Source organism: Bos indicus, chromosome 6 (assembly GCF_029378745.1).
Source record: "Bos indicus isolate NIAB-ARS_2022 breed Sahiwal x Tharparkar chromosome 6, NIAB-ARS_B.indTharparkar_mat_pri_1.0, whole genome shotgun sequence".
Taxonomy (NCBI): domain Eukaryota; kingdom Metazoa; phylum Chordata; class Mammalia; order Artiodactyla; family Bovidae; genus Bos; species Bos indicus.
The window spans coordinates 72,602,031-72,615,653 of record NC_091765.1 but is presented as its reverse complement, the minus strand read 5'-3'; the positions used below and the strand labels follow the sequence as shown (position 1 = coordinate 72,615,653).

Here is a 13,623-nt window from a genome sequence, read left to right as displayed (position 1 = left end):
TACAAGATATAATGGGCAAAAAGACATGCTGTCTAGTATTTTCTTTACAACAATTTGTCCTACAGGAGGCCCCAAAACGTGTGTGTGTGTGTGCACTTGTGCATGTGCACATGCATGTGTGCACAGTAGGAAGAGTTGGCAGGAGAATGCCTAGATGAAACGATTAGCAAAATGATAAATATTAAAACTAGATGGGGGTGTATTATAACATTCTCTATTTTGGGTGCATTTGAATATTTCTATAATAAAGCTGTAGAGATAAAAATGATTTTTCTGGAAAAACTGATAAATTAGTCAAGAGGCAACCATAGTGGTATTAAGCATGCAAGTGAAAAAGTTGAATAAAACTGTTTTTCTATGAAATATGACATTAGAAATAAATTTCTAAATTATACCATTGATTTTAATGTTATTTTAATTTTATAGGTATAGCACAGTTAACACAATTCTAAACAAACGTTTGTCTATTCTGTCTTTCTCCCTAAAAGATCATCTATTCAAATTGGCCAGAACTTTTTCTTTCCTTATATTCAAGAATCTATAGTAATCTCACTTTGGCAACACCTTGCTGTATCAAATCAAGCAGTTGTATTAACATCCAGACTCTCAGCATTTACAAGTGTCTGTAGAGAGTGAGTTCACACATCTCATTTCACTAGAAAGGAAACAGGTTCATGCATGTCATTTCACTAGAAAGGAAACATGCATCTATGACAAGACCAAAAGTAACTTCCAAATCTCTTACCTCCTAGTTTAGTGCTCTTTCCAATAGCATCAAGCTCCCTCTTCTACTAAGTATGTGCTTGCATTGAAATTCCCAGAATGTGGCTGGAGCCATGACTCGGGCATAGCAGGGTTCAAGCAGCCATATTTCTTTGGGGGCGAGGGCAGGATTGTACATATCCAATCCATCCTTTGGGTAGACCTTCCTGAGCATGACTCTAGTAACACTCCCTAAAATACTTCCCAGCTCCTTTTTCCTAGAGATTAACAACAGTACTTTTTTTCACCATTCTTCTCTCCCAGTGATCCCCACTCTCACTCCAGTCTAGTCCCTGAGATATTCCAGGCTTTGGATCAAACCGACAGGGCTTTGAATGCTGGTCCCACCACTACACACCTGCAGACAAACTACCTAGTCTCAGATTCCTCTTCTGTAAGCTGAGGACAAAAATACTTTGCAGAGCCTTTTTTCAAGTGGCCAGGAAGATGGCAGACATTCAGGCTGGGCATGCCTACGAAACACAACCAATCATTTTCCAAAATAAGAAGAGGGTCCTGCTTAGAGAAACTGGCAAGAAGACGGTCCCACGATACAACAAGAACATTGATCTGGTCTTTAATACACCAAAGGAAGCCTGGGGGGCCACTTATATGCAGAAGAAATGCCCTTTCTTTTCCAATGGTATCATCTCCATCCAAGTGTGGATCCTGTTTAGTGGCTAAGATGAAGATGCAGAGGACCACTGGCATCACTGAGACTACCTCCACTACCCAAAAGTACCAACCGCTTCGTACCGTAAGAATATGTCCATGCACCTTTCCTCCTGCTTTAGGGATGTCAAGATCCTCAACATTGCCACAGTGGGTGAGTGCTGGCCTCTGAGCAAGACAATGTGCTTCAACATGGACTTCGCCAAGGCTGCTGGCACCAAGATGTAATTTCAGAAGTTCTAAGACTGGACCCCTGCCTACTACTCCAACAAAATAAAGTTTCCCATTCAGGAAGAAAAAAAAAAAAAGTACTTTGCAGAGTGATACAAGAAGGACCTTCCTGGTGGCCCAGTAGCTAAGACTCTGTTCTCTCAATGCAGGGGGCCAGGGTTCGATCCCTGGTCAGGGAACTGATTCCATATGCAGCAACTAAAGAGTTTGCATGCAGCAATGTTAGCTCAGCAGGTTAAGAATCTGCCTGCAATGCAGGAGACACAGGAGATGTAGGTTTGATCTCTGGATTGGGAAGATCCCCTGGAGAAGGAAATGGCAACCCACTCCAGTACGCTTGCCTGGAAAACCCCATGGACAGAGGACCCTGGTGGATTACAGTTCAAAGACTTGCAAAGAGTTGGACATGACTGAGCGACTAACTTTCACTGTCAGATCACAATGGGCCCTGGTCAGATCAGATCAGTCGCTCAGTTGTGTCCGACTCTTTGCGACCCCATGAATCGCAGCACGCCAGGCCTCCCTGTGCATCACCAACTCCCGGAGTTCACTCAGACTCATGTCCATTGAGTCAGTGATGCCATCCAGCCATCTCATCCTCTGTCGTCCCCTTCTCCTCTTGTCCCCAATCCCTCCCAGCATCAGAGTCTTTTCCAACGAGTCAACTCTTCGCATGAGGTGGCCAAAGTACTGGAGTTTCAGCTTTAGCATCATTCCTTCCAAAGAAATCCCAGGGCTGATCTTCAGAATGGACTGGTTGGATCTCCTTGCAGTCCAAGGGACTCTCAAGAGTCTTCTCCAACACCACAGTTCAAAAGCTTCAATTCTTCAGCGCTCAGCCTTCTTCACAGTCCAACTCTCACATCCATATTGACCACTGGAAAAACCATAGCCTTGACTGGACGAACCTTTGTTGGCAAAGTAATGTCTCTGCTTTTGAATATGCTATCTAAGTTGGTCATAACTTTTCTTCCAAGGAGTAAGCGTCTTTTAATTTCATGGCTGCAGTCACCATCTGTAGTGATTTTGGAGCCCAGAAAAATAAAGTCTGACACTGTTTCCACTGTTTCCCCATCTATTTCCCATGAAGTGATGGGACAAGACGCCATGATCTTCGTTTTCTGAATGTTGAGCTTTAAGCCAACTTTTTCACTCTCCACTTTCACTTTCATCAAGAGGCTTTTGAGTTCCTCTTCACTTTCTGCCATAAGGGTGGTGTCATTTGCATATCTGAGGTTATTGATATTTCTCCCGGCAATCTTGATTCCAGCTTGTGTTTCTTCCAGTCCAGCGTTTCTCATGACATACTCTGCATATAAGTTAAATAAGCAGGGTGACAATATACAGCCTTGACGAACTCCTTTTCCTATTTGGAACCAGTCTGTTGTTCCATGTCCAGTTCTAACTGTTGCTTCCTGACCTGCATACAGATTTCTCAAGAGGCAGATCAGGTGGTCTGGTATTCCCATCTCTTGAAGAATTTTCCACAGTTGATTGTGATCCACTCAGTCAAAGGCTTTGGCATAGTCAATAAAGCAGAAATAGATGTTTTTCTGGAACTCTCTTGCTTTTTTGATGATCCAGCGGATGTTGGCAATTTGATCTCTGGTTCCTCTGCCTTTTCTAAAACCAGCTTGAACATCAGGAAGTTCACGGTTCACATATTGCTGAAGCCTGGCTTGGAGAATTTTGAGCATTACTTTACTAGCGTGTGAGATGAGTGCAATTGTGCAGTAGTTTGAGCATTCTTTGGCATTGCCTTTCTTTGGGATTGGAATGAAAACTGACCTTTTCCACTTCTGTGGCCACTGCTGAGTTTTCCAAATTTGCTGGCATATTGAGTGCAGCACTTTCACAGCATCACCTTTCAGGATTTGGAATAGCTCAACTGGAATTCCATCACCTCCACTAGCTTTGTTTGTAGTGATGCTTTCTAAGGCCCACTTAACTTCACATTCCAGGATATCTGGCTCTAGGTCAGTGATCACACCATCGTGATTATCTGGGCCGTGAAGATCTTTTTTGTACAGTTCTTCTGTGTATTCTTGCCATCTCTTCTTAATATCTTCTGCTTCCGTTAGGTCCATACCATTTCTGTCCTTTATCGAGCCCATCTTTGCATGAAATGTTCCTTTGGTATCTCTGATTTTCTTGAAGAGATCCCTAGTCTTTCCCATTCTGTTGTTTTCCTCTATTTCTTTGCATTGATCACTGAAGAAGGCTTTCTTATCTCTTCTTGCTATTCTTTGGAACTCTGCATTTAGATGTTTATATCTTTCCTTTTTCCCTTTGCTTTTCGCTTCTCTTTTTTTCACAGCTATTTGTAAGGCCTCCCCAGACAGCCATTTTGCTTTTCTGCATTTCTTTTCCATGGGGATGGTCTTGATCCCTGTCTCCTGTACAATGTCACGAACCTCATTCCATAGTTCATCAGGCGCTCTATCTATCAGATCTAGTCCCTTAAAACTATTTCTCACTTTCACTGTATAATCATAAGGGATTTGATTTAGGTCGTACCTGAATGGTTTTCCCTACTTTCTTCAATTTAAGTCTGAATTTGGGAATAAGGAGTTCATGGTCTGAGCCACAGTTAGCTCCTGGTCTTGTTTTTGCTGACTGTATAGAGCTTCTCCATCTTTGGCTGCAAAGAATATAATCAATCTGATTTCGGTGTTGACCATCTGGTGATGTCCATGTATAGAGTCTTCTCTTGTGTTGTTGGAAGAGGGTGTTTGTTATGACCAGTGCATTTTCTTGGCAAAACTCTATTAGTTTTTGCCCTGCTTCATTCCGTATTCCAAGGCCAAATTTGCCTGTTACTCCAGGTGTTTCTTGACTTCCTACTTTTGCATTCCAGTCCCCTATAATGAAAAGGACATCTTTTTTGGGTGTTAGTTCTAAAAGATCTTGTAGATCTTCATAGAACCGTTCAACTTCAGCTTCTTCAGTGTTACTGGTTGGGGCATAGACTTGGATTACTGTGATACTGAATGGTTTGCCTTGGAAATGAACAGAGATCATTCTGTCGTTTTTGAGATTGCATCCAAGTACTGCATTTCGGACTCTCTTGACAGGAAGAAGCCCCGAAAGGATTCTGAGCAGGATGGTGAAAAGCATCTCCCTTTAAGAGATAATCAGAATGTTATTGCTGTGCTATGCCCTTTAGATATCTGTATTTTATTCCTTAGCACACAAACTACACTGCTCACGTTGCCACCAAGCCAGCAAGTGGAATGAGCTGGCTTGTGCTCCAGACCATCTTCTGGGGAAGGCTGCCATCTGCTGGGACGAAGCATGATTAAGGCTGTTCCCTGATGGGGACTGGGGCACTCCTTACACCAGATTCCTTCCGCGTGTAGCAGTAAGCATTTGTAACATGAAAAGGATGAGGTACCAAAGTATAACTATTCTCCACCTTGCCCTCTACCCCGTCTTCTTAAGGAGCCCATGTTTGAGCTGCTCAGCCCTCAGGTGTGACCAGAACACCACTGATCTATCAAGGAAAGGCAGGGAGCACCTCTCAGAACAGATCTACGGAGCAAGAGAGAGGCAAGCTGGCGCTTGAGAGGAAGAGGATAGGTGTCTGTGGGGGACAGCTGTCATGGTGGCAGAGACTTGGGAAGAGATGTGTCTCAAGAACATTTTAGCCTGCTTTGCTCTGTATGAGATGGTATAATTCCCTGGAATATACTCCAGTAAAACCTACATTACTTCTCAGAGCTTTCTGAAGTAAAATTTGTACTTGTTTTAGGTACATGATGATTTTGAAGATTGGTCTTAAAGTAGTCGAGTTCTATGCTGGGTATGACCATGTAAACAGACATTGGGATGTTCTTTGACATGACAGGTTAAGCTATATAATCGTTACTACTATTCATCCTTCTTTGATCTTTTCTCAGGTGCAGCTCCCTCGCACTGTGCTCCCCGCTGCCTTAGCTCTGGGTCATGTGGTCATGTGGTATGGGAAAGGCTTTTGCTTGCCAGTGAGAAGGCAGAAGAAGAGGCCAAGCTCTTCTTTCTGATGTAACAACAGCAAAAACTGGGACCTCCATGCAAACTAGAGCTCAAAAATATCACCTCCCCAAGCTCCCTATGAAGCTATGTCTCCTCTCATATCCCTCAGTCTGTACTTTCGTGGCTTTTTTCTCTATTTTCAAATACATGCTTCATTTCACCTGATTTTATCTATGTTAGGATAGCATTAGTAACTGAGTAAGCACTAAGAAAGTTTATATAATTTAAAAAGACACATATATCCCAATATTCACTGCAGCACTATTTATAATAGACAGGACATGGAAGCAACCTAAATGTCCACTGACAAAGGAATGGCTAAGGAAGATGAGGTGCATATATACAATGGATTATTACTCAGCCATAAAAAGGAATGAAACTGGGTCATTTGTAGTGATTCAAAGAGAACATTTTTGACAGAGTATTTATACTGTCTGGTACGTATTTATAAGGAGGTGACAAATACTTGAGAGAAGAGCAAGCTGACAGAGGAAAAAGCAAGTGAAACGACTGAGTTAGGAGCAAGGAGGCCCATGTAGCTCGAGAGCAGAGACAGTGGGAAGAGTGTTGGGACAGGAGGCTGGAGAGACAGTCAGATAAGGCCTTGTAGGCCTGCTTAGGACTTTCAACTACAAACTCTGTGACATGAGAACCTCTCTGGAGAGCTGAGAGCAGAAAATTTGCATATAATTTATGTTCTCAGGGATCCCTGAGACTGCTACATGAAGCATGAACTGGGGGAATAGAGTGGGGGATGCGTGAATGGGGCAAGAGTGGAAGCTGCTGCAGAAGATCAAGCAAGAGATGACAGTGGTTTACAAAGGTGGTGAAAGTTTGGATGTTAAGAATGGATATTGTCATGACATATTTCAAAATCAGGGTTTGCTAATGGCTTGGAGGTAACGTGTAAAGGAAAATCAGGTGTCTAGAATGACTCCAGGTTTTTGACCTGAGCACCTGGATGAATGAATGGTGGTGTCATTTGCTGAAATGGGGAACAATGGAGGAAGATCAAGTTTGGGGGTAAAAGTAAGAGTTCAGTTATGGATATGTTCAATTTTACATTCCTACTAGATATTCAAGTAGGAATGTTAAAAGACAACTGGTTATAAAATTCTGGAAAGAAAGAAATTGAGGCTGGAGATAATTTGTGAAGTCATTAGCATAGGATTAAAGCTAGAACGGATGACACTGCCCATGGAACAAGGAAAGTCTAAAGAATCTGAGAGCACCGAGCCATCACCCATTTCAACTGAGAGGCTGGGAAGATACAGATGATCTAGCAAATGAAATTGAGTCAGGAACAATCGATGAGGTAGGATAATGATGAAGGCAGGGGTATCCAGCAGTCAAATAAAGAAAGACCTCCAAGAAAAAAGGAGTGAAGGTATCAAACAAGTAAGATGAGGATGAAGAATCAGTCATTGAATTTGGCAAGCAGAGGTCATTGTGACCTCAACTAGAGCAACTTCAGCTAAGTAGAGGGGATAAAAGCTTAAGTAGGTTCTCAAGAGAATGGGAAGAGAGAACATGGAAATAATGACTCATAAACAACTATTTTGAGGATTTTTTTTCTCTAAAAAGGAGTAGAGAATAGGAGTGGTACCAGGAAGGATACACAAGGCTAAGGGGAGGTTTGGTTTCTTCAAGCTAGGAGTTATTGCTGCAAGTTCATGTGCTGATAGGAATGATCCAGTTGAGAGTGAAATAAAATGATACAGGAAAGAGAGGAGTAAAGAGCTTAAAGTTATGTGGGATAGGATCTAACATAAAGGTTGAGAGAATGGCCTCTGGTAAGAACAAAGACAGTTTGTCTATTATTAACAAAAGAAAAGCTAGAGTATATACATAGAACCTGGTAGTTTGGTAGGTTCCATGTTAGATAATGAATTGATTAGGGAAATGTAAGCACCACTAAGCACATTCTCATTGCTAAGCACCACTGAAAGCACACTTGAATTTTACAGTCATGGATTTAAAGACCAGTCAACACAGTTGTTTGTTTTCTCTCTCCCTCTCTCTCTCTGTCTTTTTTTTTTTTTATCTTTTCAAGTGCAGACAAGAACTGGATTTAAATAATCAAGAAAGATAGAGGGAGAGACAATGAAGCCAATAGTTGCAAGGAAGTAATTCCATTGGTAGACCATGGACTATAAAGTGAGAAAGGAGAGACAAAAAGACATAAGGTAGTGAGTGATATATAATGAACAGTTGATAGCATCAATGGATTACAGGTCCCTTTGAAGCTGAAGAATTGAGAGGGTACAAGTCAGAGTAAGTGAACTGGAAAAATGGGAAGTGATTAGAGTGCTTGAAATAGATATTTTGGAAATGGTACAGCAATTGACATTATCAAAGGCCAGTGGAATAGATGTCTAAGATGGGGTGAAAGATCCCGTCATTCAAGGTGACAAGGTCAAAGAACTAAGAAGCCAAGTGGATCACCTATATGGATACTGAAATCTCCATGCATGACAACAGGGTTGGCAGTGGACAGAAAGGTAGTCAACTAGAGCAGTTTCAGTGGAGTGGATAAGAAAGATGCCTGACTACGTGGGTTGAGGGAAGAATTACAGGCAAGAAAAAGGAGTCAGTGAGTACAGACAACTCTTTTGACAAGCTCTGCAATGACTTGCAGAAAAATGCAGAAAAATGGAGCTGATTGAAGGAGAAAAGTCTGAAGAAGACTTGAGGTTAAGGGTTACTTCAAGACAGAAGATTCTAGAGTGTATGTGTATGCTCATGGGTTTGACTCATTAGAAAGGGAGAGATTGATCCTGTAGGAGAGAGGGGAATAATTGCTGGAACAAAGTTCTTCAGGAGACAAGAGTGGACTCCAAAGCACATGTGGAAGATTTGCTTCTCAAAGAAAGAGGTGTGACTCTTCCCTGCAGTATGAGAAGAGACAGAATCCATGGATGCAGATTCAAGTAAGGCAATAGATTAGTGGTAAGAAAATAAGGGAGTTAATGACACTGCTTCTGTTTTCTCAAGTGTGAGGCAAAGTCTTCAGCTGTTTGGAGTCAAAGATGTGAAGGCTGGAGGAGATGTAAAGAAGACATTTAGACATCTTCTCACAGATTCAGTTCAGTTCAGTTCAGTCGCTCAGTTGTGTCCGACTCTTTGCAACCCCATGAATCGCAGCATGCCAGGCCTCTCTGTCCATCACCAACTCCTGGAGTTCACTCAGACTCACGTCCATCAAGTCAGTGATGCCATCCAGCCATCTCATCCTCTGTCGTCCCCTTCTCCTCCTGCCCCCAATCCCTCCCAACATCAGAGTCTTTTCCAGTGAGTCAACTCTTCGCATGAGGTGGCCAAAGTACTGGAGTTTCAGCTTTAGCATCAGTCCTTCCAAAGAAATCCCAGGGCTGATCTTTAGGATGGACTGGTTGGATCTCCTTGCAGTCCAAGGGACTCTCAAGAGTCTTCTCCAACACCACAGTTCAAAAGCATCAATTCTTTGGCGCTCAGCCTTCTTCACAGTCCAACTCTCACATCCATACATGACCACAGGAAAAACCATAGCCTTGACTAGACGGAACTTTGTTGGCAAAGTAATGTCTCTGCTTTTGAATATGCTATCTAGGTTGGTCATAACTTTTCTTCCAAGGAGGGGAACTAATTTTCTAGGTGAATAAAATGGGCTTGCTAGGCAGTGCCAAGTGACCAGCTGAGATCTGTGGTCATGAAACTGAAATAAAAGCGGTCAGTAGGGCTATGTGATTTTGTACAGGAAGAGTCAGCTGCTCAGGTGTAGGCAGAGGGTGGTTGGTTGGGCTTAACCAAAATTGAGGTTTTCCTAGAAGTACAGTGAATGGCCAGAGAGCCAGTGGGGTGGTGGAAGATGTTGTGAGTAAGCAACTGAAATGACAGACCATAGAATCAAGACTGATAAAGAAAAGTCAAGGAGAACATGAGATAAAACATGGTCAGCCAAGAGACTGGAAGCCCAGCGTGGATAAGGAATTGTTCTGGGTAAAGTCATCAATGAGAGGCGGTAAGTGAGCTGGATGTTTATACACCAAAATCCCATCAGCCCTGTTATCTTGTGAACCTGGTGAAGACTGAGCATATAGTAAACACTTAGTGAATGTACTCTTTGCTAGGAAGTCACCAGATGGAGAGAGGGCAGAAAGGAGATGGTTTCATTAACAAGACTCTTGATTTCCTACCAGGGCTTCTTTAGGTCCAAAGACAGGGCACTGAAAAGCAGTAGGTAAATGACGTAAGTATCACCTTCCTTTAAATCAAAATGGGCCCTTGCAGACAAACCTTCCCATTAGAGCCCCCAGGTCTAGATGGGGTTGGGTTGCTTAGTGCCCCGGAGAGACCCCAACACCTACCGCTCAGGGAAGACGGCGGAATCCGTGGCGGGAGTCTCATCAGCAGAGATGGGGAGACCATTACGCCGGCTCTAGGAAGCAACTCGATTTCTTGAGACTTGTGGGGCTCGCGGGGAACAGGGGGCCCCCGGGGCTTTCGGGGCTCGCGGGGCTTGCGGACCTCACGGGGCGCATGGGGCTCGTAGGGTGCATGGGGTTTGAGAGGCTTGTGGGACTCATAGGATTGGTAGAGCTCATAGGCCTTGGGGTGATTGGGGATCTCTTCTGACTCTGCATACTCCTCGGACTCGCCTCGCTGGTCTTGATCGTCGGCCTCCTCGGAAAACCCCGCCTCCTCAGACTCCTCTAGCTGCTTGTTCATGTCGAATATCCTGACAAGGGGCTTCTGGAGGGCTTCGGAGCGAGCGGATGTTTCTGCCGTGTGGTGCCCATCGGACAGCCCAGAAGGACCAGAAAACTCTTGGCTCTCCATTGGGGGCCCAGACGCTCCGGCTGGTTGACTGCCGGACGCCAGTCACCTTCCAGAAGATGGAAGAGGATGCGGGCGGCCCGCGCCCAGCCCCAGCGAGCCAAACCCGCTTGCGGCTACCGCCCGACAAGCCCCGCCCCCTGGGCCCCTCTCTGCGCGTTCTCCGGTTGCCAAAGGGACACTCCAAGCTGCTGGGGCCCACCCGGGCTCCTCCCGGAAGAAATGAGAAGCAGTTGAAAAGGAGAAGAGGGGCGTACTCCTGACCTGCTGTTTGTGCCTCCTTGAAGTGTTTCTGTGGTGTTAAGTCAGAACTGTAGTGTTGAAAGACTCTTGAGAGTTCCTTGGACTACAAGATCAAACCAGTCAATCCTAAAGGAAATCAGTTTTGACTATTCATTGGAAGGAATGATGCTGAAGCTGAAGCTCCAATACTTTGGCCACCTGACGCGATGAACTGACTCATTGGAAAAGATCCTGATGCTGGGAAAGATTGAAGACAAGAGGAGAAGGGGACGAGAGAGGATAAGATAGTTGGATGGCATCACCGACTGGATGGACATGAGTTTGAGCAAGCTCTGGGAGTTTGTGATGGACAGGAAGCCTGGCGTGCTGCAGTCCATGAGGTCATAGATACCACTGAGCGACTGAACTGAAATCTGTTTCAAAGCACATACACTTGCGTTTAGGATCATTATATCTGCTTAGAGAGTTAACCTCTTTACCATGTAATCCCCCTCTTTAAAAAAAAAACAAACTATATTATTTTTCCAGTTTTATTGAGAATTGACAAACATCCCTGTATAAATTTAAAGTGTACAGCATAATGGTTTGATTTGCACGTATCATGAAATGATTACAATAGATTTAGTTAACATCTATCATCTCATATTGATACAATAGAAAAAAATTCTCCTTGTAATGAAAATTTTGTACCAATTTACAATCCCACCAACAGTACCAAAGATTCCCTTTGCTCTATATCCAAGGCAGCATTTGTTATCTCATCTTTTTGATGATGGCCATTCTACTAGACTTAAGGGGATCTACTCACTTAACAACTTTTCTGTATATTATTGTTGTTCAGTTGCCAAGTTGTGTCTGACTCTTCGCCACCCCATGGACTGCAGCATGCCAGGCCTCCCTGTCCTCTGTATATCATACAGCAGTGTAAACTATATAATCATCATGTTGTACATTCTATCCCTGGTACTAACTTATAACTGGAAGTTTGTATCTTTTGTCCACCTTCCTTGACCCACCCTGTCCCCGGCCACACCCTTCTATCCATGTAACCACAAATCTGATTTCTTTTTATGAGTTTGTGTTTGTTTTGTTTAAATTCCACGTATCAGTGAAATCATATAATGTTTGCTTTTCTCTGCTTGTCTTATTTCATTTAGCATAATGCTTCGTGGTCCATCCGTGTGCAAGTGATAGAATTTCCTTTTTATGGCTAAATAATACTCCACCATATGTATAATACTCCACCACAGGCTCAGTAGTTGTGGCACAGGGGTTTAGCTGCTCCGTGGCCTGTGGGATCTTCCTGGATCAGGAATAGAACCCATGTCTCCTATGTTGGCAGGTGGGTTCTTTACCACTGAGCCACCAGGGAAGCCCTTTCACCTTTGAAGGATTTCACAGGGTACAAAATTCTAGGCTGATTGTTCTCTCTCAATGCTATATTTATTCTACTCTCTGTTTCCATAGTTTCTAAGAAGTCTAATGTATTTCTTATCTTTGATCCTTCATGGTAAGGTGTTTTTCCCTCTGACTCTTTTCTGGGTTTTTAAATTTTCTTCGTCTTTGATTTTCTGCAGCTTAAAAGTGATAGGCCTATGTATTGTTTTTTGGGGGCATTTATCCTACTTGATGTTCTCTGCACTTCTGAGATCTCTGGTTTGATGTCTGACATTAATTTGGAGAAATTCTCAGGCACTGTTTCGAATATTTATTCTTCCTTTCTTTCCTCTTTCTGCTGCTGCTGCTGCTGCTAGGTCGCTTCAGTCGTGTCCGACTCTGTGCGACCCCATAGATGGCAGCCCACCAGGCTCCCCCATCCCGGGGATTCTCAAGGCAAGAACACTGGAGTGGGTTGCCATTGCCTTCTCCAATGCATGAAAGTGAAAAGTGAAAGTGAAGTTGATCAGTCGTGTCCGACTCTTAGCAACCCCATGGACTGCAGCCCACCAGGCTCCTCCATCCATGGGATTTTCCAGGTAAGAGTACTGGAGTGGGTTGCCTTCTCCTCTTTCTGGTTTCCCATTAAACACATATTTCCACTTTTATAGTTGTCCCACAGTCCTTGCATATTCTGTTCTGTTTTTCTAGTCCTTGCTCTCTTAGGTTTTCAGTTTTTGGAAGTTTCTATTGAGATATCCTCAAGCTCAGAGATTCTTTCCTCAGCTGTATCTAGTCTTTTAACAATCCCATCAAACATTCTTCATTTCTGTACAGTGCATGCTGTGTCTCTTCTGTGTTTTTTTCCTTTTACTATGTCTTGTAGCTTTTCCTGATAGCCAGGCATGATGTATTGGGTAAAAGGAACTTCTGTAAACAGGCCTTTAGCAATGTGTTGGTGAGGTAAGGGTGGGGGAAGGGAGAATATTCTATAGTCTTATGATGAGGGCTCAGCCTTTTAGAGACTCTGTGCCTCTGGACTGCAGACTTAAGTCTTAGTTTTCTGCCCTCTTAAGTGGAACAGAATGACTGGAGTGGACTAGAGTTGGGTATTTCCTTTCCTCCAGGTCAGTTATGCTCCGGTTACTCTCTGGTAATACCGGAGTGGGATTCCCAGGTGGCTCAGTGGTAAAGAATCTGCATGCCAATGCAGAAGGAGCAGGTTCAATCCCTTGGTTGGGAAAATCCCCTGGAGGAGGAACTGGCAACCCACTCCAGTATTCTTGCCAGGGAAATCCCATGGACAGAGGAGCCAGGCGGGCTACAGTCCATGGGGTTGCAGAGGACACAAGCAAGCACACATGAACACAATAATACTCCAGCAGGCTGCTGCTGCTGCTGCTAAGTCGCTTCAGTCGTTTCCGACTCTAGGCTAGGCACTGGTTAACTAGTTTCCCCTGAGGGCAGACCTTGTTAAGAACAACAGAATGCTCTGGCATATTTCAAAAG

The 13,623-nt window shown here is 43.7% G+C and overlaps 1 protein-coding gene and 1 pseudogene across 1 annotated transcript in view; one reads left to right on the top strand and one right to left on the bottom strand.

Annotated features, from left to right (window-relative positions):
- SPMAP2L (sperm microtubule associated protein 2 like) overlaps positions 1–11,717 on the bottom strand; it is a 42,767-nt gene extending 31,050 nt beyond the window's left edge. Inside the window, exon 1 of the mRNA XM_070791480.1 lies at positions 10,026–11,717. Within this exon, the coding sequence (XP_070647581.1) occupies positions 10,026–10,497 (472 nt within the window). The 5' untranslated portion in view covers positions 10,498–11,717. The remainder of the gene's footprint in view (positions 1–10,025) is intronic.
- LOC109560156 (small ribosomal subunit protein uS17-like) lies at positions 1,210–1,677 on the top strand (annotated as a pseudogene).
- Positions 11,718–13,623: the final 1,906 nt, after the last annotated feature.